The sequence below is a fragment of the Moschus berezovskii genome, chromosome 8 (assembly GCF_049115385.1).
Source record: "Moschus berezovskii isolate FMDL1 chromosome 8, NW_MosBer_1.0, whole genome shotgun sequence".
NCBI lineage: Eukaryota > Metazoa > Chordata > Mammalia > Artiodactyla > Moschidae > Moschus > Moschus berezovskii.
In genome coordinates this window covers 101,894,550-101,916,773 of record NC_142467.1, presented here as the reverse complement: position 1 = coordinate 101,916,773, position 22,224 = coordinate 101,894,550, and the positions used below count along the sequence as shown (strand labels likewise).

Here is a 22,224-nt window from a genome sequence, read left to right as displayed (position 1 = left end):
GGGGACCCCACATGGGCTGCTAGGCAGAGAAGGGCCCTTCAACCAGGCCGCTTTGTGCTGGGCAGCCTGGCATAACCCAGCCGGTGCCAGTGCCTGCACCAGGCAGGACTGTCAGGGTTGGGGAGGGATAGACTCCCGAGGCTGGGGTACAAGAGGCCTGCAGCGGGTGAAAGCCCTGCTCAGTGCAGCCTTGACTCCACGTAAAGAGGCAGAGGGCCCCATGGGTCCCTCAGCCACCAACCTGGGCTCTCCTGGCCCCCACAGGCCCCACAGCGGGCACAAGGGCAGCCACACTCAAAGGATGGATGGAGGCCTGGCCCTGAGCAGCATGGGCCGGACCGCCTCACCCCATTCACTAATGCAGAGTCTTAAACACGTTCACCTAGACTCGGCGGCTCAGCACTTTCGGCTCCCTCTCCTTCCACTTTCCAGAAATATCGAAGTCACACTACTCGTGCCAAGGCAGCTGAGAAGACCTCGGGCTCAGCTGCCAGGAAGCCAGCACAGGCTGCACCTGCTGGGCCAGAAATACCTCCTTCCCAGTGGCTTCGGCTCTTGACCCCATTTCTCCGAGGAGCCTGGGGGTGCTGCAAAGCCTCCCTGAAGTGCTGCAGTGGGGAGGCAGGGGATGTTGCCCAGGGCAGGAAGGGCAGAGAAGACTGACCACCCACTCCCAGGGCCTCAAGCGGCCAGCTCCTGCCTCCCACCCCTGCTGGCCGGACAACTAATGGCAGGGTCTGAATGCCAATGTCCCTGGGCTCTGGGATCCAAGGCCAGGAGAAGCTGCCAGAGCCCTCCATAGCCCAGTAGTAGCCAGCCTTGCAGGGCATTCTCTGGGCGCCCAGGTGCCCCGGCTGGTTGCTATGACCACAGAAGGCCCAAGATGAACACAGCGAGACTCTGGGTCTGGGGCCCAAGAGGGCCAGCACACTCTTTGACCAAAAGCCCACGGATGCCCACAGCTCAGACCCCTCCCTGGGCAGTTACAGGCCTCCGGTACCTCCAGAGGGCGCTGTCCTGGACAGAGCTGCACTGTGAGGGCCCGCTTCATTGGCAGTGCCGCCTCTATCTAGTATGGTCTATCAGATGCTTGCTTACCTTGTGCCAAGATCTTTACCTGCACTATCACCTGGGCCTGTACGCTAAAGACTAACCCCAGCTAAACAGCCCAAAAACCAGGACTGGGAAAAGGGGGGGCTCTTGCCTGAGGCACAGAACCAGGTCAAAGCCATCCAACTTGGGCCCAAAGAATCCCACTGCCCACCCTTGCACACACAAAAAAATCACTTGCATTCTGGAGAACAGGGCTAACTGCTGAAGAAAGGGGGAACAGAGCCTGGACCTGATTATCTGAAAGGCACCCCGCTCCTTGCTGACGTTCAGTTCCAGAGGTCTGGATTCAGCAGAACAAGTCACCTCCCCAGGAATTGTCCTTGGGAGGCTGGCCTGCTCGACTCTGGGCCCCTGCTGAGCCAGACCACGCCAAGGGCAAAGGGCCTGTCACCCCAACACCACCCAGAGGGGCACAGGCAGGGTCAGCAACCGTTCTGCAGTTTTCTGCCACAGGCTAAAGTCACCAATGAGCTTGGAAAACCAGTGCCGTGGGGGCGGGGAAGTGCTGCAGAGCCCACAGTCAGACCAGCCTCCATCCCTGTCTACGCCCTGACACGGGAATGCTCATAAAAGGGCCAGACAGAGAGGGTCCCCGTGGTGGGTGTGGCAGAGGGCCCCGCCCAGTGACCCTGAACCCTGCCCACCTACGAAGCCCACCTCAAGAGCCCTGACCTGGACAATACAGATGGGAAAATAGGGACCTCTGATGGAGAGTCAGGCACACACAGCTTCAAAAGTTCCCAGCGACACATGGAGGTGGCCAACTCACCCTGGGCTGCCATCCTCAAACAGGCTCCTGCCCTTTGGACAATGCCCCAAACCCTTATCACGACTGACAGACTGCCTGACTGACTGACATGCCCTCGAAACTCTCAGCCAACCCTCCCAGTTGCTCCCTACCCAGTCCCTGCCTCCTCCCTCAGCCATCAAGCAGGGTGTCAGTACCCAGCCTCCAACAGCTTGAGCTGGCCTTGTCACCCCACTTTACAGACAAGGCAGCAGAGGCTCAGGAGTCACACACAGGCTCCAGGGGCAGGGCCCCATCTGTTTTTGCTCCTTAGAACTGAATGTTCGTCCTCCAGAACTGTCCCTGGCCCCAGACCCAGGGAGGATGGCCCAGATCTGTAACCCTGCACACCCTGGCCAGGTCAAGGCTGGTGATCACATCTGGTCTCTCTGCATCTCTGGCAGGAAGGCGCTGTCGGGCCAGGAAGCTGGAAGAGGAGGAGACGCTGGAGCCCTGTGGACGCAGACTTAACAACACGCTGACAGCAGGGGGCGCTAGTCCAGGGTGACTCCCGACTTGCGCCCCGCACGCCCAGGCCCAGATGCAACAGGCAGGTCAGTTTTGCGCAACAGCCCAGTCTGAGACCCACGTGGCCGGCCTTAATGCCCACAGCAGCAGCAACAGCTAACACCTTCTGTATATTCACAACGTGCAGGCGGGGAGACAGGTCCTGACACAAATTATCTCCTTTACTATTACTCCCCTCTTCCAGGTGAGGACACTGAGACTCACTCCACTGTAAAAGCAGTGACTGAATAGTGACTAAATACCTACTACGTGCCAGGCACTGTTAGGGGCTCTGGGGGTTCAGCCCTGGAAGGACAGCCAGGAATCCTTGCCCACGTGGAACTGACATTTTAGCAGGGAACACAGACCATAAAATAGTTATAGGGACTTCCTTGGCGTCCAGAGGTTTAGACTCCACGCATACACTTTAGGAGACATGGGTTTGATCCCTGGTAAGGGAACTAAGATCCTACATGCTGCGCAGCACGTCAATAAATAAAACGGGACAGGGAGTGGCAGGTGAAGGGAGCCGGCAGTTTCACATAAAGTAGTCAAGAAAAATCTCCCCGAGAGGATGTTGAGCCAAGCCCTGAAGGTGGTTAAGTAAAGGGTAGTTGAGAGATCGAAGGAGAGCCTATGCAGAGGAATGCCCTGTGCAAAGGTCCTGAGGTGCTGCCTACTTGGTGTGCTTAAGCAACAGAGCCAAGGCTCCTGTGGTTGGGGATCGCGGTAGTGGGGGGGAGGAGAGAAGGTGAGGACAGGGAGCTGATGGGTCATGCAGGGTCTCCCAGGCCTGGTGAGGATTGTGGCTTCTACTCTGACTGAAGTGGGAGCCATGGGGTTTCTGGGCAGTGGAGGGATGTGACCTGATGAATTCTTAAAGGATCCCTCTGGACTATATATGGGGAAATAAGGATGGAACCCGGAAGACCAATAAGAAGTTATCAAGATAAAGGATGGCTTAAACCAAGGGGCCAGCAAACTATGGCCCACAGGTTAATTCTGGCACACCACCTGTTTTTGTACAAGCTATTCTAAAGGAGATCAATCCTGGATGTTCATTGGAGGGACTGATGCTAAAGCTGAAACTGCAATACTTTGGCCACCTCATGCGACGAGCTGACTCACTGGAAAAGACTCTGATGCTGGGAAAGGTTGGGGGCGGGAGGAGAAGGGGACGACGGAGAATGAGATGGCTGGATGGCATCACCGACTCTGTGGACATGAGTTTGAGTGTACTCCGGGAGTTGGTGATGGACAGGGAGGCCTGGCGTGCTGTAATTCATGGGGTCGCGGAGAGTCGGACACGACTGAGCGACTGAACTGAACTGAAGATGATTTCTACACTTTTAAGTGGTTAAGAAAAAAATCAGAAGCCTATTTCATGGCACATGGGAATTATATGAAATTCAAATTTCAGTATCTACAAAGTTCACTGGAATGCAGCCATGCTAGCTGGTTGACAGATTGTCCAGGGCTGCTTCTGTGACAGCCATAGGGTTGAGAAGTCATCAAGACGTTGTATGGACGGAAAAGCCTAGGACATTTACCATCTGGCCCTTCCCATGTACAGCCTGCCAATCCCTGGGCTGGGCCTCATGATGGCAGCAGGGCTCTTGAGAAGCAGTTATATTCCACAGGTATTCCCAAGGCAGAGATACAGGATTTGCCGACTCCGGAACATGAGGCGTGAGGGAAAGAGCTGGGTCAAACAGCCTGGGGCCTGGTGATGAGAAGACTGGAACTGCCATTAACTGGCAGGGGTGGGTGTGGGGAAGTGGGAGTCAAGCAGAACCTGCAGGATGAGGTTGGGGTGGGGGTCAGGGGGGGAATCCAGGCTCAGTTTTGAACATATTAAGTCTGAAATGCTGACTGAACACCCCAAAGAGATCCAGCTCACTGAGAAACACCACTCCTCCTTCCTGTAATCACATGGAAGCATCTGTGAGCATACTGGGCACTCTATCTTTGGCCATGTATGGGGCTTCCCAGCAGTAAAGAACCTGCCTGCCAATGCAGGAGTCCCAGGAGACGTGGGTTCGATCACTGGGTTGGGAAGATCCCCTGGAGGAGGATATGCAACCCACTCCAGTATTCTTGCCTGGGAAAATTCCATGGACAAAGGAGCCTGGCAGGCTACAGTTCATGGGCTCGAAAAAGAGTCAGACTATGACTGAGTAAACGAGCATGCACACATATTCCTAAAATAATTTTGCTAACTGAATGTATCCCCCAACACATTTTTAAGTTGACAATACTTTTTCACCTGAGCTTGAACAGTTGCAAAAGATGTCATTTCCGGCCTACTGCAGATATTGCAAATTCTATATAAAATTTATGGGGCTCTGTTAAATCTCACCAGGGTCTAAATACCCAAGTAGCTTCCTATCTACCATCATTCCACTAAAAGAAAAAAAAAAAGGCTATAAACAAGCTCCTTAAATATTTGCTCCTTTTTTGCCTTGAAGCTGAATTCTGTTCACTCCCCTCCTGCACTGAATTTTATTCAAATACAGGATCGTGATTGACGGTTTCTGGGTTTTTTTGGCTGTGCCGGGCCTTCGTTGTGACTCACCAGTTATCTCCAGGTGAGGAGCACAGCGGCTGCGCTTCGTGGCGGTGCTCAGGCTTCTCACCGCACTGGCTTCCCATGTTGCAGAGCATGGGCTCTAGAGCGCGTGGGCTTCAGTAGTTGCGGCACGTGGGCTTCCTTGTCACCAAGGCATGTGGGATATTCCCGGAAGAGCGATCGAATCTGTGTCCCCTGCACGGCAGGCTGATTCTTAGCCAATGGACCACCAGGGAAGTCCCTGACTGAAGGTTATTACTGAGCATCATGTCTACTGCTCAAATTGAAATTAAATTTCTTAAAAACATTTTCATGACCTAAGGCTCTAAGTGTAAAGAGAAAATCCTTCAGGATGAGTTATCATTACATTATCAGCTAAACATAAACTATGAATCATCAAGAACCATCACTAAACATTAACCATAAACAGTCGGTTATCAACCAGAGAAGGCAATGGCAACACACTCCAGTATTCTTGCCTGGAAACTCCCATGGATGGAGGAGCTTGGCGGGCTGCAGTCTATGGGGTCGCACAGAGTCGGACACGACTGAGGCGACTTAGCAGCAGCAGCAGGAGGTTATCAGCACTGCGTCTCTAGACGGCACAGATGGACCATTTTCCCAATCAGTTCATGTAGCCAAGGTGACTATTTCTTATTGCTAGAATGAGACAGAGCTTTTATTCTGCTGCTGCTGCTGCTGCTAAGTCACTTCAGTCGTGTCCGACTCTGTGTGACCCCATAGACGGAAGCCCACCAGGCTCCCCTGTCCCTGGGATTCTCCAGGCAAGAACACTGGAGTGGGTTGCCATTTCCTTCTCCAATGTGTGAAAGTGAAAAGTGAAAGCCAAGTCGCTCAGTCCTGTCTGACCCTTAGCGACCCCATGGACTGCAGCCTACCAGGCTCTTCCATCCATGGGATTTTCTAGGCAAGAGTACTGGAGTGGCTTGCCATTGCCTTCTCCAGAGCTTTTATTCTAACATTTCTTTATTCAAGTAAACACAAAGAAGCCATATTCACATAAATAAGCAGATGAGTAAAGACAGGGTCTTGTTAAAGCAAAAAGTCCCCAATTCTGTGAACTCCTTCTGAGTTACTGGCCCAAAGTCTCACGGTGACCTAGTCCCAGCAATATCTGTAAGGTCTTCCAGCTACCATTAGGTGCCATTCCACTGTTTTTCTGAAAGCGGTGACTCGTGACCTGGCCCCAGGGTCTGGCGTTGCTCACTTTCTCAGCCCCGCGCAGGTCCCCAAGAACACGCAGTACGGCAGGCACTGCCCAGTCAGGGTGAGAGAGACAGTCCAGTCTCAGCCCCAGGGGCTGCACAGCTCCCAGGCAATACGTGGCCCAGAGGAGCTCCGAGCAAGCCCATCAAACCTTCCCGTATATAAGCCAGAGGGGTCTGCCCCAGGGTGGCTGCGGCCACCTGCCCCACAGCGATCCTGCTCCCTGCGCTCCTTGCAGACGTCTGGCCTGGGCCAGAGAGCCCACAGAGCCCTGGACACTGTGTCCAGTGCCCAAGCAGAGCTAGGAAGGGGTTCCTACACAGAGACCTGCAAAGGGCTCAACCACATATGGAGGGCATCTCAAACCCCCAAGAACCCCTTCTGCTGGCTGAGAAGTTGCCGTTCTTCATCTGCTCAGCCAACGCTGACTGAGCCCCACGCTGCGCCAGGCCTGTGCAGGGTGCTGGGCTCGATGACAAACAGAAAGACCTGTGTGCAGCATGCCGGGCACTGGCCCAGATGCTGGGGTACCATGGCCAAGTGCCCCCCACCCCCCACCCCAGCCCACTGGGTCTGCTCAGGCTCAAGGGGAACATGGGCAAAGAATCTATTACGTAACATGGGGTCAGGATGAACCAGCTGCTGGGAAGCAAAGAGCTGGGCAGAAAGCCCAGAGGGCCACAGGAGGCGGTCAGGAAAGGCTTCTCTAAGGATGTGCGACTTGAGCCAAAGTGATGGCCAGCATGAGGCTCCTGGAGGAAACTGCAAAGGCCCTGGGGCAGCACACAGGTTGGCAGGGCTCAGGAACATCCGACGACTGGATGCAGCACGATGTACTCAAAGGCACGCAGCTGTGGAGCAGGCTCGGAGTGGAGGCCGAGTCGAGTCCTCCAGGTGTGAGTCCAGGGATGGGCAGTTGCTAGAGTGCCACAACCTAGTTTGATTTGAGAAGGCACCCTCTTGCTGCTCGGGACAAGCGTGGAAGCACTGACAGCAGTGACCGTCTTGCAGACAACCCAGGCCAGAGACCCTGGCGGCTTTGATGAGAGCACGAAGGTGGCAAGCACTGAGAAAGACGCCCTAATTCCTGGACCCTGAAGTGTCACTGATTCAAAACAAGCTGCCAAGTCTTTTTTTTCTGAGGTGGGGGCACATATGCCAACATTAGATAAATGGGTGGACAGATACAAATCGTTTAAGATGCATCCCAACTTCGGGAACATGAAAATGCTGAGGGGGAAAGATGTATATCCTGGGACAAAGAGAGGAGAGTAATTAACAAGTGAAAGAAGACTCTGATGGAGGAGGGCAGGGTTTCTAGAATACTGAACAGGCCTGGCCACATCCATAAAGGGAAAAGTGGTTTAAGAGAAAATACTCAGCTACAGCTATTGCAGTAGGAGCACTGGAAGCTGCCCTCAGTTGTCTGCTCCCTGTCCAGTGTTACCTGTAAGCAGCTTCACAGGTCAAGACCCTCAGAGCCTCCCCTGACCCCACAGGGCGTGGCCAGCTCAGCTCCAGCAAAGAAAGTGAAATGCAGCAAGAGGAAATGAGCCCCGGAGTCTTCACACAGACACCCCTCCCCACATTTTCTCCTCGGATGGTGCAGGTTCCCAGGCCCAGCTGGAAAGTCGGGAAATGCTGCCATCCACCGAGGCCCCCAGGGAGCCAGGATGCAGTGCTCAGAATGCGTATAGTTCCGGGGCCCACTTCTCAGATGGCGCCTGGAGGAGCCTGGCAGGAAACATTACTGGGGCCTGCCCATCATGGTTAGTGCTTCCTGTAGAATTTCCATGTCATCCTTACATGAACACTCAGGGTTCAAGCAACTTGGGAGTCAAAAACGGGGGGGCGGAAATGGCCAAGTTCCAAAGTACCAAAAGATAAGCAGGCGCCCACGCTAACGCGCCAGAGCTACAAGTGCTCTCAGTTAAATCCACCAGTTCCAGGGAACCGCCAGGCACCCCGCAAGCTGGAGGGTCCTCCTGATCGCTGGGTGTGGGATAGTTCGGAGGGAGCCATGGACGATGCAGCTAACTGCCTGAGCCCACCCAGCCTGTTCTTGTGGGTCTCTAACAGGCAGGCACCCAATCACTTGATCCACAGCGGGGGTGACTGAGGACAGCCTCACACTAACAGCTCTCTGAAGGTGCTAAGTGCCACTCAGAGAACCAAAACAGAAGCAATGAGAAGGTGACAAGTGTGGCCTGGGTGGCTCAGAGGGAGCCTTTCGGAGGAAGTGACATTCAAGCTGAGACCTGGATGATGGGATCTGAGGATGGGACGAGCAGAGCTACCTCTCCGGAATCTGGCCCAGCACTGGGATTTCCCAGCTCAACTCCAGCCTGTCCTCTGTGGATCCCACCTCCAGCCAGGACAGGAGATCTGATTCTACAGAGTGGACTCAACAACACGCTATTTCAGGCTGTACGTATCTTCCCAAGAATTCTGCTGTTACCCTCACAACCACCCCACCAGAGACACACTCTGCCAACTGCACCTCCTGAGAAGCATCAATTCGGCAACTCCCCCAACCCACCCCTCTTCTTCTAGATTAGCTTCTTGAGGCATCCTGAGACACAGCTTCTCCTAACAAGAAGACCAGAAGCTACAGCTCTTGGATCCCCTCAAGTTCAACCTGTTTCCAGTTGTTCTATGATGCCCCAAATGCTAGGGTTAAACTATGTGTGTGTGCTCAGTCTGACTCTTTTCAACCCCATGGACTGTAGCCCGCCAGGTTCCTCAGTCCATGAGATTCTCCAGGCAAGAATACCAGAGTGGGTTGCCATTTCCTCCTGCAGGAGATCCTCCCGATCCAGGGATCAAACCTCATCTCCCGTGTGATTGGCAAGCAGATTGTTTACCACTGCCCTCCCCACCAGCTTGAAAGACCCACTCCCACCCAAAGGACAGGCACCCTTCCCTCAGGCCCCTCACACAATGGGCATGGTCCCCAGCCATTGCTCCCTGGTCCTTTTAAAGAGGAAAACAAGAATTCAGAAGGCCCCGAGACTGCACGAACTCTGCAGTCCCCCAGGCTGCCTGAATGGCCCATGAGCTCTGCTTACATAAGAGACTGGTTCAAGCAGGGACAGGGGTAGGGCTGTGCCAGCCTGCCAATCACCGCAAGCTACTGAGAGGCCCTTTATCCCCCAGAGGACTGAGAGGGTCGTGGCCCATCTCTAACGACTGGACCGGGGGCGGGAGGGGGCAGTGCCAACCACCACCCACAACACAGTTGTAATAAGGAACAACTACTTTCACACGTTTATATAACACACACCACAGTGGGAGCACCCTCCAAGGACTCAATAAACTGCTCTCTGAAAGTTAAGCTTTTGGGTAAAATCAACAGGAAAAAGGACCTCCATCACCAGTGAGTCCACAGATGTCGTTGCAAAGCCTGGCCTGATCAGCCTCATCACTCATCACACAACCACTCAGCCTGGCCTCCAGACCTCTGCCCAAGCTGAGCTCCCTTCCCGGAAGACTTCTTTCAGGCTTCGGCTTAGACGAAGAGACCCTGAAGGTAGAGGCTGAAGGTTCCTTCAGTCCAGTATTCCTGGCATACAACAGGTACAGAGAAGAAGAAAAAAATGTCAGAAGGAATGAACTAGTAAATAGGCAATGGAGGACTTCTCTGGTGGTCCAGTGGTTAAGAATCCACTTTCCAATGCCGGGGACCTGGGTTCAGAAAATAAGATCCCACATGGCTCGGGGCAACTAAGCCCACGCACTGCATCTAGAGAGCCCAAGTACCACAACAAAGACCCAGGACAGCCAAGGGGAAAAAAAAAGGGAGATGGGCTGGAGAACAGGTGATTGGAGCCTGTCACGAAAAGTGTCCAGATCAGCAGGAGCTGCTAGCAACCTGTGCCGAGATGAGGAGCAGGCCCACAAGCGGGCTTGGCGGCTCCTGGGCTCATCGTGCCCAGGTTCCAGGAGGAGGGGGACAACAGGGAACAGTGGCCAGTGTGGACCCAGGGCTTAAAACCACCTGTAAACCCGACTTCCCTAAGTCAGGACCATTAAGGATGGGTCACACAGGGGCCACCTCAGCCCAACACAGGGGACACTGGACTCATCCAGTGCAGCAAGACGCCACTCACCCTTCTACACCCGGTGGGCCTGACCCCAGGCAGAAGGTACATTCACCCACCCATTCACAAACCTCCCTCAACTTTCCAAGTGCCAGGGAAGCTGCAGGAACAAGACACCAAGAGCCCCTCCCCTCGCGGAGCTCACTCTGTCCAGGTAGGAAGACCATCAAGTTCCCAAATGAAAACACAAGCACAGACCAGGGAGGGCCAGAGGAGAGGAACAGGGTGTGGCGGCCCCTCTCCAGCAGGACAGTCAAGGAAGGCCTCTATGACAATGAAGCTAAGCTCTCAATGAGAAGAAAGCAGGCACAGGAAAAACAGAGGGAAGAGCATTTATGGCCGAGGGAAGGGCTTATGCGCACGGCAGGAAGGTGGCGGTGGATGCTCGAAATGAAACCAGCCCTGCAATGAGTGAGGACGGCAGGGGCCAGAGGAGGACAAGAAGCTCTGAGGGGGTGTTCTGAGGTGTGGAGTGCTGCGACCCTCCCCTCCCCAGAGACCCTCTGGCTGCTGCTGGGTGAGGGCCAAGAACAGACACAGTGGCGCGCCCGTAAGGAAGGAGGCTGTGACAGGCATCAGAAGACCAGGCCCACTCTGGGCACCTGTTTCCTGGAATGGTTCTTTCTCACGATGTTAGAAAGTGGGTTCTGACTGTGCTGTGACTTCGCTGACAGTCCTCCCACAGAGAAGGACAGAACAGTTCATTCCAAAATGCAGCTTCAGGGGGTGTAACATCAGAACCATCATGGGCTTCTGGGCTTCTTCCTCCATCTCTGGGCATACTGTTTGGCACAACTCCATCTCCAGGAGCCCACCGGGTCTGGCTCATTAACACATCTGGAGATGTTCTAGAGAGAACACATGCACAAAGTATTCCAGGTGGCCTCACTGATACGGCTGTGTCCTTGACACCTAACGATCTGGACCTTGACCCCGGACCAGACAGTGTGCTGACACTTCAGGTGGCCCAGGGGCTCCCTGAGACAGTTGTCTTTTTAGGGGGAAAAAAATTATTTATTTAGCCATTCTGGGTCTTAGTTGCAGTGATGATCTTTGCTGCGGCATGCAGCATCTTTGGTTACAGCAGGTAGGATCTAGTTCTGGACCAGGGATGGAAGCCAGGCCCCCTGCACTGGAAGCATGGAGCCTCACCCACTGGACCACCAGGGAAGTCCCAAGACAGGCGTCTTTATCCTGGCTTCACTGGTCGCTTGGGCCCACCCACAGCAAAGCCCACTCTGGGTCTAGCAGAATCCGGGCCCTGCCATTCACTAGCTGGAACTCATGCTGCTTCCCTACTCTGGGTCCGTTTCCCCATCTCTCAAACAAGGTAAGAGTACCAACTTCCCAGGCTCACTGTGAGGGGTAAATGAGTTGACAGATGAAACGCAGTCAGAGTGGGCTCTCTATCAGCAGTGACTTTCATCACAATGCACTGGCTGTGGCCAGGTATTAAAACAGTCTCAGCTGCCACTGTCAGTATCGCAGGAGGGTGTTAGGATCTAGCTTGAACTTGACCAACCAGCCCAAGGTCTCCAGGCCTTTCTCATCCGGCCAAGCCTGTCAGTGAAAGTACAGGGTTTCCCAACCCAACTCAATTGCGTTAACAATGTTAACACACTCAGGGCTGTCAACTCTCCACCATTCTCACTGCTCAGGAACCAGTTATTCAAGAGGCTCTGCCAGGCTCAGGGTTCCCCACCCCAACTCGAGCCCCTCACCAGTCTCTCCAACAGCTGTCCCACCCTGTGCCCTGCTGCCCACCCACTGCCACCCTTACCACTTTGGTTCTTCCCACCCACCTCCTCACCTCAGCCCCACCTCCTCCACCCAGGCCCCGCCTCCACTCCCTCTCAGGCCTCAGGATCATGGTGTAGGTCAGCAGAACTAGTTAAATGTTAGCTGCTGTGCTGCACCCATCTAATGCTCACCAGAGCAGTAATTCCTTGAAGGGATAAGCTGTGAGATAGGGTCCATTGTGCCCAGCAGTGTGCAGGTCATGAGTAATTTGGGATTGGGGAAGAGGGAGGGCCTGCCTGTAGCATCTGCCTCAATCCATGGTATTAATACAACCCCTGCCCAAGCCCTCTGCAAGCTTATCAACCTGATGTCCCTGAAGGCAAGGTTGGGAAGATTGGAGCCAAAGTTAGCCACTGAGAGCACACCCGCACCAGGATCCCCATTTTATAGATGAGAAAATTGGCTCCAGAGGTTACAGAACCTACGGGCTCCATACTTTGTGCCGGGCAGTTATGATCTGAACTGAGCTCTGACCCAAAGCTTGGTAGACTTTTCTGTCTTCCCAGGGAGGATACTGCCCCACCCAAAGGGGACCTGACTGTGTGGCTCTGGGGAAGCACCCCTTATCTGAGAGTTCTAGAACTCACTGAGGCCTGGGGGCAATGAGATTCCAAGAACAAGGGGGTGAGTGGCTCAAGTGTAGAGCTACAATTCTAAGGGTCAGAGAAAGGGACTCACCAGCAGAATCACCAATGTGAATCACCACCCGCTCAGAGCCTGCAGGGTACAGAAAAGCCTAAAAACCACCCCAACCCCACAGGCTCCTGGTCTGACACATGCCAACACAAGAATGGTCCTGAAAGCTCACCATGCTTTGAGGCCACCCCGTCCCAATCTAATTCACCTCCGGAACTCCAAGGGGCAGCCCATCCAACGTGAGGGCAGAGGGGCTCTGTCTGTCGGAGGACCACACAGGCCCAGAGGGACCCTCCCATCCTCCCTCCAGGGATGCTGGGTACTCAGAACAGCACAGCACAGCCACCAACCAAACTAGCATCAGCAGGGAATCGTTACAGGGACAGAAACTGGAGTCAGGCAAACAAGAGGCCAAGGCCCAGCACCACTGCCTGCTGGTTCCGTGACCTTGAGCAACTTAACTGACTTCTCTGGGCCTCAGGTTCCTTCCCTGTTAAGCAGAAGTAACACTGATGCCCACCTGATCAGGTGATCACAGGCCTCAGTAACCACTGGTGGCTGTTACTACCAGCACTGCCAGCATCCCCAACATTATCATGGCTCTGGCTCATCTACAGACAGACCTAGGTCCGGATCCTGTCTCTACCACGATGTGACCTGGGACAAGCTCCTTCACCTTTCTGAGCCTCAGGTTCTTTATCCACAAAACGGAGGGAGGAGGAGTATCCAACTCTCAGGGTTTTTGCAAGGACACAAGAAATGTGACCTGCCACTGGTATCCAGCAACAAAAAGTAGCCCAGGGACTTCCCTGGTGGCTCCATGGTAAAGAATCCACCTGCTAATGCAGGGGACACAAGTTTGATCCCTGGTCTGGGAAGATTCCACACATGTTGGAGCACCCATTGAGCCCGTATGCCGCAACTGTCGAAGCACAGGCAGGTCTGCCACAAGAGAAGCCACTGCAATGAGAAGCCCATGCACCGCAACTAGAGAAAGTCTGTGAGCAGCAATGAAGACCCAGCACAGCCAAATAAAAAGGAAAAAAAAGTGACCCAGAAAGAGGGGGATCATAACCAGGCTCCCACCCTGTCTATAAATAAACAATCAATCCCAAAAGCGTTTTCAGAAGGCCTGCTGGATGCAGCGCACAGCAGGGTGTGAGTGAAGAGATCAAGCAGGCCTCATCTCAGAACACAATGCTGCTGCTAAGTCACTTCCGACTCTGTGCGACCCCACAGACGGCAGCCCACCAGGCTCCTCCATCCCTGGGATTCTCCACGCAAGAACACTGGAGTGGGTTGCCATTGCCTTCTCCATCAAAACACAATACCTTCTGGCAAACAGGCACCACATTTAATGTGCAGAAGTCAGAAACCCGCATGTTAACACAGCATTTGATGGCTACAAAAACCCAAATTATCCCTCACCTTCTATTTCAAAGAGACCCAAGGATTCAGAAGGAAAATAGTACATGAGACAGCAGACACTTAAGATCCCACCTCCCAGGTTAAACAGATATTTATATTTTACTCTGTTTACTACAACAGATTCCTTTAAAAAAAAAAAAAAAGACATAGCTGAAGCCCTCCCTATGCCTTTTCCTCCCCTTCCATCCCTCCCCAAGCAATGGTTCCTCTTACTGTGTAATTCCCATATATTTCTAACATCATATTACAATTTATCCTTTAATTAGGTGTCTATCCACAAAAAAACACATATAAATCTCATTTGGTATTTTTTTTAATTTACAAAACTTTTTGCTATTTGCTTTTTTCTACTCAATATGATGTCTGGAGATTTATTAAAAGACCAAGTAAATCAAACTAAATTGCTTTTTATATGAAGAAATCATGCGCAACCGTTAAAATAAATGAACCAGTGCTATGTGCAGCACCTCCTCTTTTATAAATACCCCTTATGATATAGTTCCAGCAATTTCATAATGTTATTACTGGCCTTTGCTATCACAATTATTTTGCTCCGAGGAGCTCAGAGAGATTAAGTAATCTGCCCTAGGCTAGTTATTCAGTGAGTGGCAGAGCCAGGCCCGCCTGAGGCCCGAGCACCTCTGACACCATTATACATGGGTCCACATTCTCCTTCACTTCCCCTTCCTACCCAGTTCTCTGGCTCAAACAATTGCCTCTTGAGCAGAACTCTACTTCCAGAACTTTCACATACTTACTCCTGTGGAGGAAGCTGAAGCAAGAATTATATTATTCACAAGATGAGCACCAACAAAGCTACCCTTTTGAGGGGAGGCGGGGAACAGCAGAAGATTTTAAATGGGGACCTAAATGGGACCCTAAATGGAAGATCCTATGGATCTACCCTATCCTAAATGGAAGACCCCAGGAGGAAGAGGCTGCCTTGCCTCCGAGGCTCCAGCTATGCGAAATGGGCAGTGACCCAGGCTCAAGGAAGCTAAGAGGGACCCCATCTTCCCAGGAATCAGCAGATTCCTTTACAAGATAAGAGCTGAGCTGCTACTGGGATCATTACTTGGACCTCTCATCTGCAATGGCAAAACAAAATTTTAAAAAAAGAAAAAATTTCCTATAGCTTTGGATAAGCAGTTCCCTTGATGACCTTGTTCTGACCCCAAGACAATCCCAAGGCTTGCTCTGCCTTCCAAAGACCTACTTGGGAGAAGGCCCAAGAGTAACCTGTTCTACCTGCCTCGTTTCAGTGAGGCCACTGAAGGGTCGCATTTTCCTCTGGGACCACAGAAGGGAGAATGGCAGTGTCAGCAAACTGTTATCGAAACAGCAGCAAAAATCGCCTCTCCAGCTGGAATACTACCTGCCTCAAAATCAGATATCAACCCTCATTCACTTCACTGTGTCACTGAACAAGCCCCGCACCTTTCTGAGCATCATCTGTATCTCTTGTAAATTATTCTTCATAATCTCCAAGGTCTCTCTCCCAGTCAAAAAGGTCTTTCTGGTGGGTGTTAATCACCCAGTGGTTTAGGGGTTGCTTGGGGGGGGGGGGCTGCGGGTGGCAGGTGAAGGGTTGTGGAAGAACAGACTTAGTCCCAAATAGAAATACAATCTTTCTCAAGGTGTTAAATGTGAAGGAAAGAATCTCTGCTATTTTTATTGATCTGCAACAAATACCTGTAATAGAGTTGATCAGCCTGCTGTGCAAACTGGGCTGAGAGATAGTTTACTCCTGTACAGAAAGCCTGGAGCTACCACCTCAGTGCTTACGTGGCAAATGTCAGCAGAGAATGATAACACAGAAAATGGAAATATAACAACTTTATTTTTTTCCTCCAAGGTCACTTTGAACAGTGGGTTTGAAGCTTCTGCTTCCAGGAGGGACAGGGTTTGTGTGTCCTCCCGATCAAGCCATGACCCTCAGGCTGTGACAAGCTTGCAGAACAAAAGTGTCCACCCCAAGGATCCTCAGGGGCCTACCTTATCTGCCTGCCAACTACCAAAACTAACTCCATTCTGTAAAAGGCCACATGTATCTCCCATTCTCCATCTTTCAAATTGAATGTGGTTTTTCCTCCAGGGTTACAGAGAGGCTTTGAAAGGTAAAACTGTATTAGAACTGTATTAGAAGAATTTCACTCTACAATCGTAAAGTTGGAAGAGGCATAAGAGATTACTAAATTCTACCTCCTCATTTTTGTGCCACTTCAAAAATCATTAACGACTTCTGGGTTAAAGGTTTCAAAAGATTCTGGGTAAATTATGATGGAAAGTAATAACAGTAATAGTAGCAGTACTAAAGGGAGTGGGCAGAAGCAGTGGTATTTCACTAGCAAACAAAAATCAGACTGTCTCGTTACATTTATATGAGCCACCTAACATGATCAAATTCAAAAAGACAGAAAGTAGAATGACAGTTGCCAGGAGCTGGGCAGAGGAGAGAAGGGGGTTAGTGTTTAATGGGTACAGAGTTTCTGTTATGCAAGATGAAAAGAACAGAGTTCTGGAGATGGATGTGGATGGTGGTTATGGTGGCACAACAATGTGAATGTACTTAATGCCACTGAACTGTACCCTTAAAAATGATTAAGATGGTAAATTTTATGTGTATTTTAATACACTTTTTTAAACTCGGGAAGGGGAAAAAAAAAAGTCTCTCAACTGGCTAATTTTCATTTGGGGACCAGCATGGCAAAGTGGTTAGCAACTGACACTCTGGAGTCCTGAGTTTCTCTCTGTCCTACATTTACTAACTAGCTGGGGACCTATGAGCAAGTCATTTGACATCTCTGAGACTGTTTCTTCATTTACAGAAACAACAATAATAATAGTCTCCTACCTCACAGGGCTGTAAAGCTGAGAAATCAAGGTAACTGACTCTCACTGGCACAAACGTAACACTCTCTGAATTATTATTATGAACTTTAATAATAAATTAGTTTATCATTTAATGCTACTTATAAGCCAGCAATAATTAAATTATTAATATTATATTATCAGCTAGGTTGATAAGTTCATCTGAACACTTCGGTTTAAGGGTAAAAGAGGCCCCAGTTAGGAGTCAGAAGCCCTGAATTTCAAAAGTGGCTGTGGGTGTGAGATATATCCTCGTTGATATGCAGGGCTTGACGGAGATGATCTCTTAGATTAACAGAAAGCAAAGATCAGCTTTGCTGTTCAGCAGGAGCCAGCACTGCAGCTACACCTCCTTCACCGCCTAAGCCGCTAAGGGAGCCGTCCTGGGCTAGGGAAGGGGTCCAAAGCTCATGCCAGAGAGGACTGACTGCAAAACCCCTTTCTAAGCCCGAGGCAGAGGCATGGTGCAAGGTTTGTGCAAGACACCCTCAAGAGTGAGAGCAAGGGTTCCACACCCTCGTTCCTCCCCTACCAAAGTCTACAATTCATCCCGCAGGGGGAGCTGCGAGGAACCTGCAACCTTCCCAGGTCCTACAGAGACCCCCAAGAAAAGGCACCCCCAAAACAGCCAGGGTTGCAGAATTATAAATACCTCGCCCGCACATGCGCACTGAGATTTACGAGTGGCCCTAGGCACAACGCGCGCCTACTGCGCCTGCGCTGTACGGCTCGCCTTTCTGGGCACAGGACGTAAAAGGGGGATCCGACTGTCTCACGAAAAAGAAAAATGGGTCTGCGACAGTCGCTCAATCCCCGTTTTCTCGTTTCTTACCTCATAGTGCTTCATGGCTCCCCCGCACCGCGGCTACTGCTCCTGCTGCTCCTGCTACCTGAAACCACAGAGTACCTTACGCGGTGACTACCGCCGCGCGAGACTAACCGCGGACCCGCATCCGCCCCGCCCCTCCCTGCCGCTAGCGGCACTCCAGCCAATCAATGTGCAAGGCGCCCATCTTCGTCCCCGCCCCGCAGAGCCGGTCTGCGCAGGAACTAGCAGCTCTCGCCAAGGGGCTAGCCAATCAGCTTCCGGGACCCACCGTGGGGGGCGGAGCACGGGCAAGAGGGAGGAGGAGGAGGGAAAAAGAGGGTCTTGGCTATCCACCAATCAAAGAGGGCCTCCGGTCGCGCGAGCCCGTTGCCCCGCCCCTTGGTGGCGTCTCTGTGGAAACCAAGGGAAGCGACGGTTATTGCAAGGCGGGGGGAGGGAGCTAGCAGTTGAATGACAGGGAAGGCAACATCCACATGGCCGGCTGCTCGACTGGGTGAATTCGCAGGTGGGCGGCCCCCGGGGAGTACCGGGGAGCCACGGGAGAGGGCAAGGGGTTGGGGGCGTGGGCTGGGGCACCTGGATGAAGAGGCTGCTCCGGCGAGGGAACCCCTATGTGTCACGAATGTAAAGGGGAAAGAGGTGGGGAAAAGCTCTCAGGCACGCACCCGGCAACTTGTAACCTGAGCTCTCTCACTATTCTGGGGGTGTCTTCACTCCCCTTTCTAATGCATGCCCCCGCCCCAGCTTGCTAGACCCCAGAGGCAGGGAGCCCACTTTTGTCTCTACCTGTACTGCCCCGTATGGTCACTGCTGGCCACATGTGGCTACTGAGTCCTTGAAATGTGGCTGATCAAAATTGAGATGTGCTGTAAAGGTGAAACACACAGGGATTTCAAAGACTTAGTATGAAAAGGAAGATGTAAAAAAAAACCCTCATTAATCAACTTTTATGTTGATTAGTGCTATTATTATTGATGATATTATCAACAATAATATTATTATTCTTTGGGTATATAGGGTAAAAATACATTATTAAAATTAAATTCCTGTTTCTCTTTACTTCTTTGATATGCCTATTGGAACATTTTAAATCAGACACAGCTTGGATGTGCTGGCCTGGCAATTGTGTGTCTCACACTATCTCTGCTGGACAGTTCTGATTTGGGGTCATGTCATACTTTTGTTCTATTGATTGTTATGAGCAGGCTGGGGAGGTTGGGTGCAGACACTTAAAACAGGACTTGGCACACTCCCTTACCTTATCTTCTTTCTCCTGGTTCCAGGCCCCACCCCTGAGCCTCCTTCAGCTGTTGAGCGCTCCAGAACTCAGAGGCCTGGCATCAGAGACATGGTGAGAAGTCCTCAAAGACAGATTCTTGGTTCACAGGATAGCAGGGCGGGGAGAAGGTGAGTCAGTGCTCAGCACTTACTCATCCAGGTTAGGCTCTAGAAATTTCTGAAGCTATAACTTTTGGGGACCCCTGTCTCAGAATAAAGGAAGCTAAGTCATTACCTTTTTCAGGGCTTCCCTGGTGGTCCAGTGGTTAAGACACTGCTTCCACTGCAGGGAGCCCAGGGTTCAATCCCTGGTTACTGAAATGAGACCCCAAAGAAATTAATTACCTTTTTCCTCAGGCCTATCTGGGCGAAACAGAAGGATTTTTTTTGTTTTGGCTGCGTGGGTCTTCGTTGCTTTGTGCGGGCTCCCTCTAGTTGCAGAGAGTGGGGGCTACTCTGTTGTGGTGTTCAGACTTCTCACTGCCGTGGCTTCTTGTTGTCGGGCATGGGCTCTAGGTGCATGGGCTTCAGTGGTTGTGGCACACAGACTTAGTTGCCCCGAAGCATGTGGGATCTTCCCTGACCAGGGATCAAACCCGTGTCCCCTGCATTGGCAGGTGGATTCTTATCCACCGCGGGAAGTCCCATAAAGTGTTTTATACTTTCCAAAGCACAGATCTTTTCCTGTTGGCAGTTGTGGAGCTCATAGTATCATGAGATCCTTTGTGTACCAACAGGCCTTGTTTCCTGGCTTCATGGAGAACGGTAGGAGATTACTCACTCAGAAGCCACAAGTTTAGGGACTTCCCTGGTGGTCCAGTGTCTAAGACTCCATGCTTCCAATGCAGGGGACCTGGGTTCCAATCCTTGGTCAGGGAACTAGATCTTATATACTGCAACTAAGGCCCAGTGCAGCCAAATAAATAAATATTAAAAAGAAAAAAAGAACAAGCCACAAGTTGTTACCTACCAGGTTGAGTTACTTGAGGCATCTACTTCTGAGATGCTGAGGGGGTAGAGTTGAACCCCTAAAATCTAGCCACGTTTTGCTAGCAATTTGCAGGTTCTCCAGTGTGGTCTAAGTAGGTGTGTCTTCCCTACGGCTCGGTTCCAGCTATGTAAGGCATATGGTGTACAAAGGGACGTCATTTTTGGAGATTCCACACACATTCCTACAGGCTTGGGACATTCTGGAATTTCCCTTTGGAGGCTGCTTTCCTCAGCCCTGAACTCACTCAACAGGCACTAAATAATTTTGTAAACGTAATATGCTATGTGCCAGCTGGGGCATACAAATAACTTCCACCCACCTCCTCACCTACAAGAAACTGATAGAAAGGCATGATCCAGCCTGCAGAGGGGAAGTCCTCTTTGGTTTTGATGGGTATTACAGGTGGAGAGGTGGATTTCCCAGGTGGCTCAGTGATAAAGAATCTGCCTGTCAGTGCAGGAGACATAGGAGACTCAGGTTCAATCCTTGGGTCGGGAAGATCCCCAGAGGAGGAAATGGCAACCCACTCCAGTATTCTTACCTGGGAAATCCCATGGACAGAGGAGCCTGGTGGGCTATAGTCCATGGCATCATAAAGAGTCAGACATGACTGAGTTACTGAACACACACAAGCGTGAGGACCCCTTGTTGGCCTCATGTAGTTTCCAGTAATCAGGCTGCCAACGCAAACAGAATTCATCCTCAGAACAAAGGCTGGCCACTTTGTTCAAGCCATTCATGACACTACACCATGGCTCTGTCTGTACCTGTTGATGGGGACAGCTAGTTCCCCCAGGACATGGGCTGATTCATAATCAGTTCAGTCGCTCAGTCGTGTAAGTTTGGTATTTGCTGAGCCAAATGTAACAAGCCCCTTAAAGCAGTTTCCAAAGGGGGAATTCCAGAAAGGTCCTATGCTGTGGCACTGTTGAAGGGTGAGCAGGGCCTCCTTGGGTCTCAGATTCAGGCGAACCCGTGATCATTTGGACCTGGAAGTTCTGGTGTGTTTGGTTGTGTCAGTCTCACAAGTTCTTTTACTTTTTTTTAAATTCCAGAGTAATTGCTTTACAGTGTTGTGCTGGTTTCTGCTGTTCAGCAATATGAATCAGCTAAAAGTATACATATATCTCCTCCCTCTTGAGCCTCCCCCCACAACCCCCATCCCAGCCATGTAGGTCATCACAGAGCACCGAGACAAGCTCTTTTTCTATTTCCCAGGTGCAAGTAAGATAGGAGCTTGATTCTTCCAGGAACCTGGCTTGGCTTTTTTTGGGGTGTGTGATCAAACTGGTTCAGAGCTGTGTGAGGGAAGGTAGAGCCTACAGCAGACAAGCCAGGGCTGATTTGCAACTTTCCATTGTGTCAGGAGCCCCGGAGAGAGGTTTCCCAACCTCTCTGCCTTTTGAATTTTTAAATTCATGGGATGTATTTTCTTTCTTTTTATTGAGATATAGTTTACATCCAGTAAAAATCACCTTTTCTGCTGTACAGTTCTGAATAAATACAGTCATGTAACCACCATCGCAGTCAAGATGTGGAACATTTCCATCATCCCCCTGAATTCCCCTGTCTCCCTTTGTCAAAGATCCCAGCCCCGGCAACCACTGATCCAGTTTCTGCATCAATAATTTTACCTTTCCCAGAAGTACCTTAAAATGAAATGACACAGTGAACAGACTTTTGAAACTGGCTTCTTAACATAATGCATTTGAGGTTCCTTTGCATTGTTTCCTGTGTCAATAGCTCAATCCTTTTTTATGACTGAATAGTATTCAGTTTGTTTACCTTTAACCCATGGAAGGACATTCAGGTTTTAATGGCTGTTGGTAATGACAAATAAAGCCTTGATAAGTATTTGCTCACTGGTTTTTATGTGTTCATAGGTTTTTATTTCACATGGGTATTCCACCAGGGAAGATTGTTAGCTTATATGACTGTAATACTTTTGAAGTTCTTTTTGATGAAGAGAAGAAGAGTTGAAAAGAGTGATGATGCTTTTTAAAAAAAAAAAAAAAATCAAGGCTTTATCATCATCTGAATCACATCTTACACAAGCTGAGTGCTTACCATAAACACTCAATATGCTAA

General features: G+C 51.0%; 1 protein-coding gene and 1 long non-coding RNA gene across 2 annotated transcripts in view; one reads left to right on the top strand and one right to left on the bottom strand.

The window, feature by feature from the left end:
* The window catches only part of TECR (trans-2,3-enoyl-CoA reductase), a 28,689-nt gene extending 10,682 nt beyond the window's left edge, over positions 1 to 18,007 (bottom strand). The window contains exon 1 of the mRNA XM_055429354.2: positions 17,871 to 18,007. Within this exon, the coding sequence (XP_055285329.1) occupies positions 17,871 to 17,885 (15 nt within the window). The 5' untranslated portion in view covers positions 17,886 to 18,007. The remainder of the gene's footprint in view (positions 1 to 17,870) is intronic.
* The window catches only part of LOC129558311 (uncharacterized), a 28,264-nt gene extending 6,040 nt beyond the window's left edge, over positions 1 to 22,224 (top strand). Inside the window, exons 2-3 of the long non-coding RNA XR_008686397.2 lie at positions 2,305 to 2,454; positions 19,151 to 22,224. This is a non-coding gene — a long non-coding RNA (uncharacterized LOC129558311). The remainder of the gene's footprint in view (positions 1 to 2,304; positions 2,455 to 19,150) is intronic.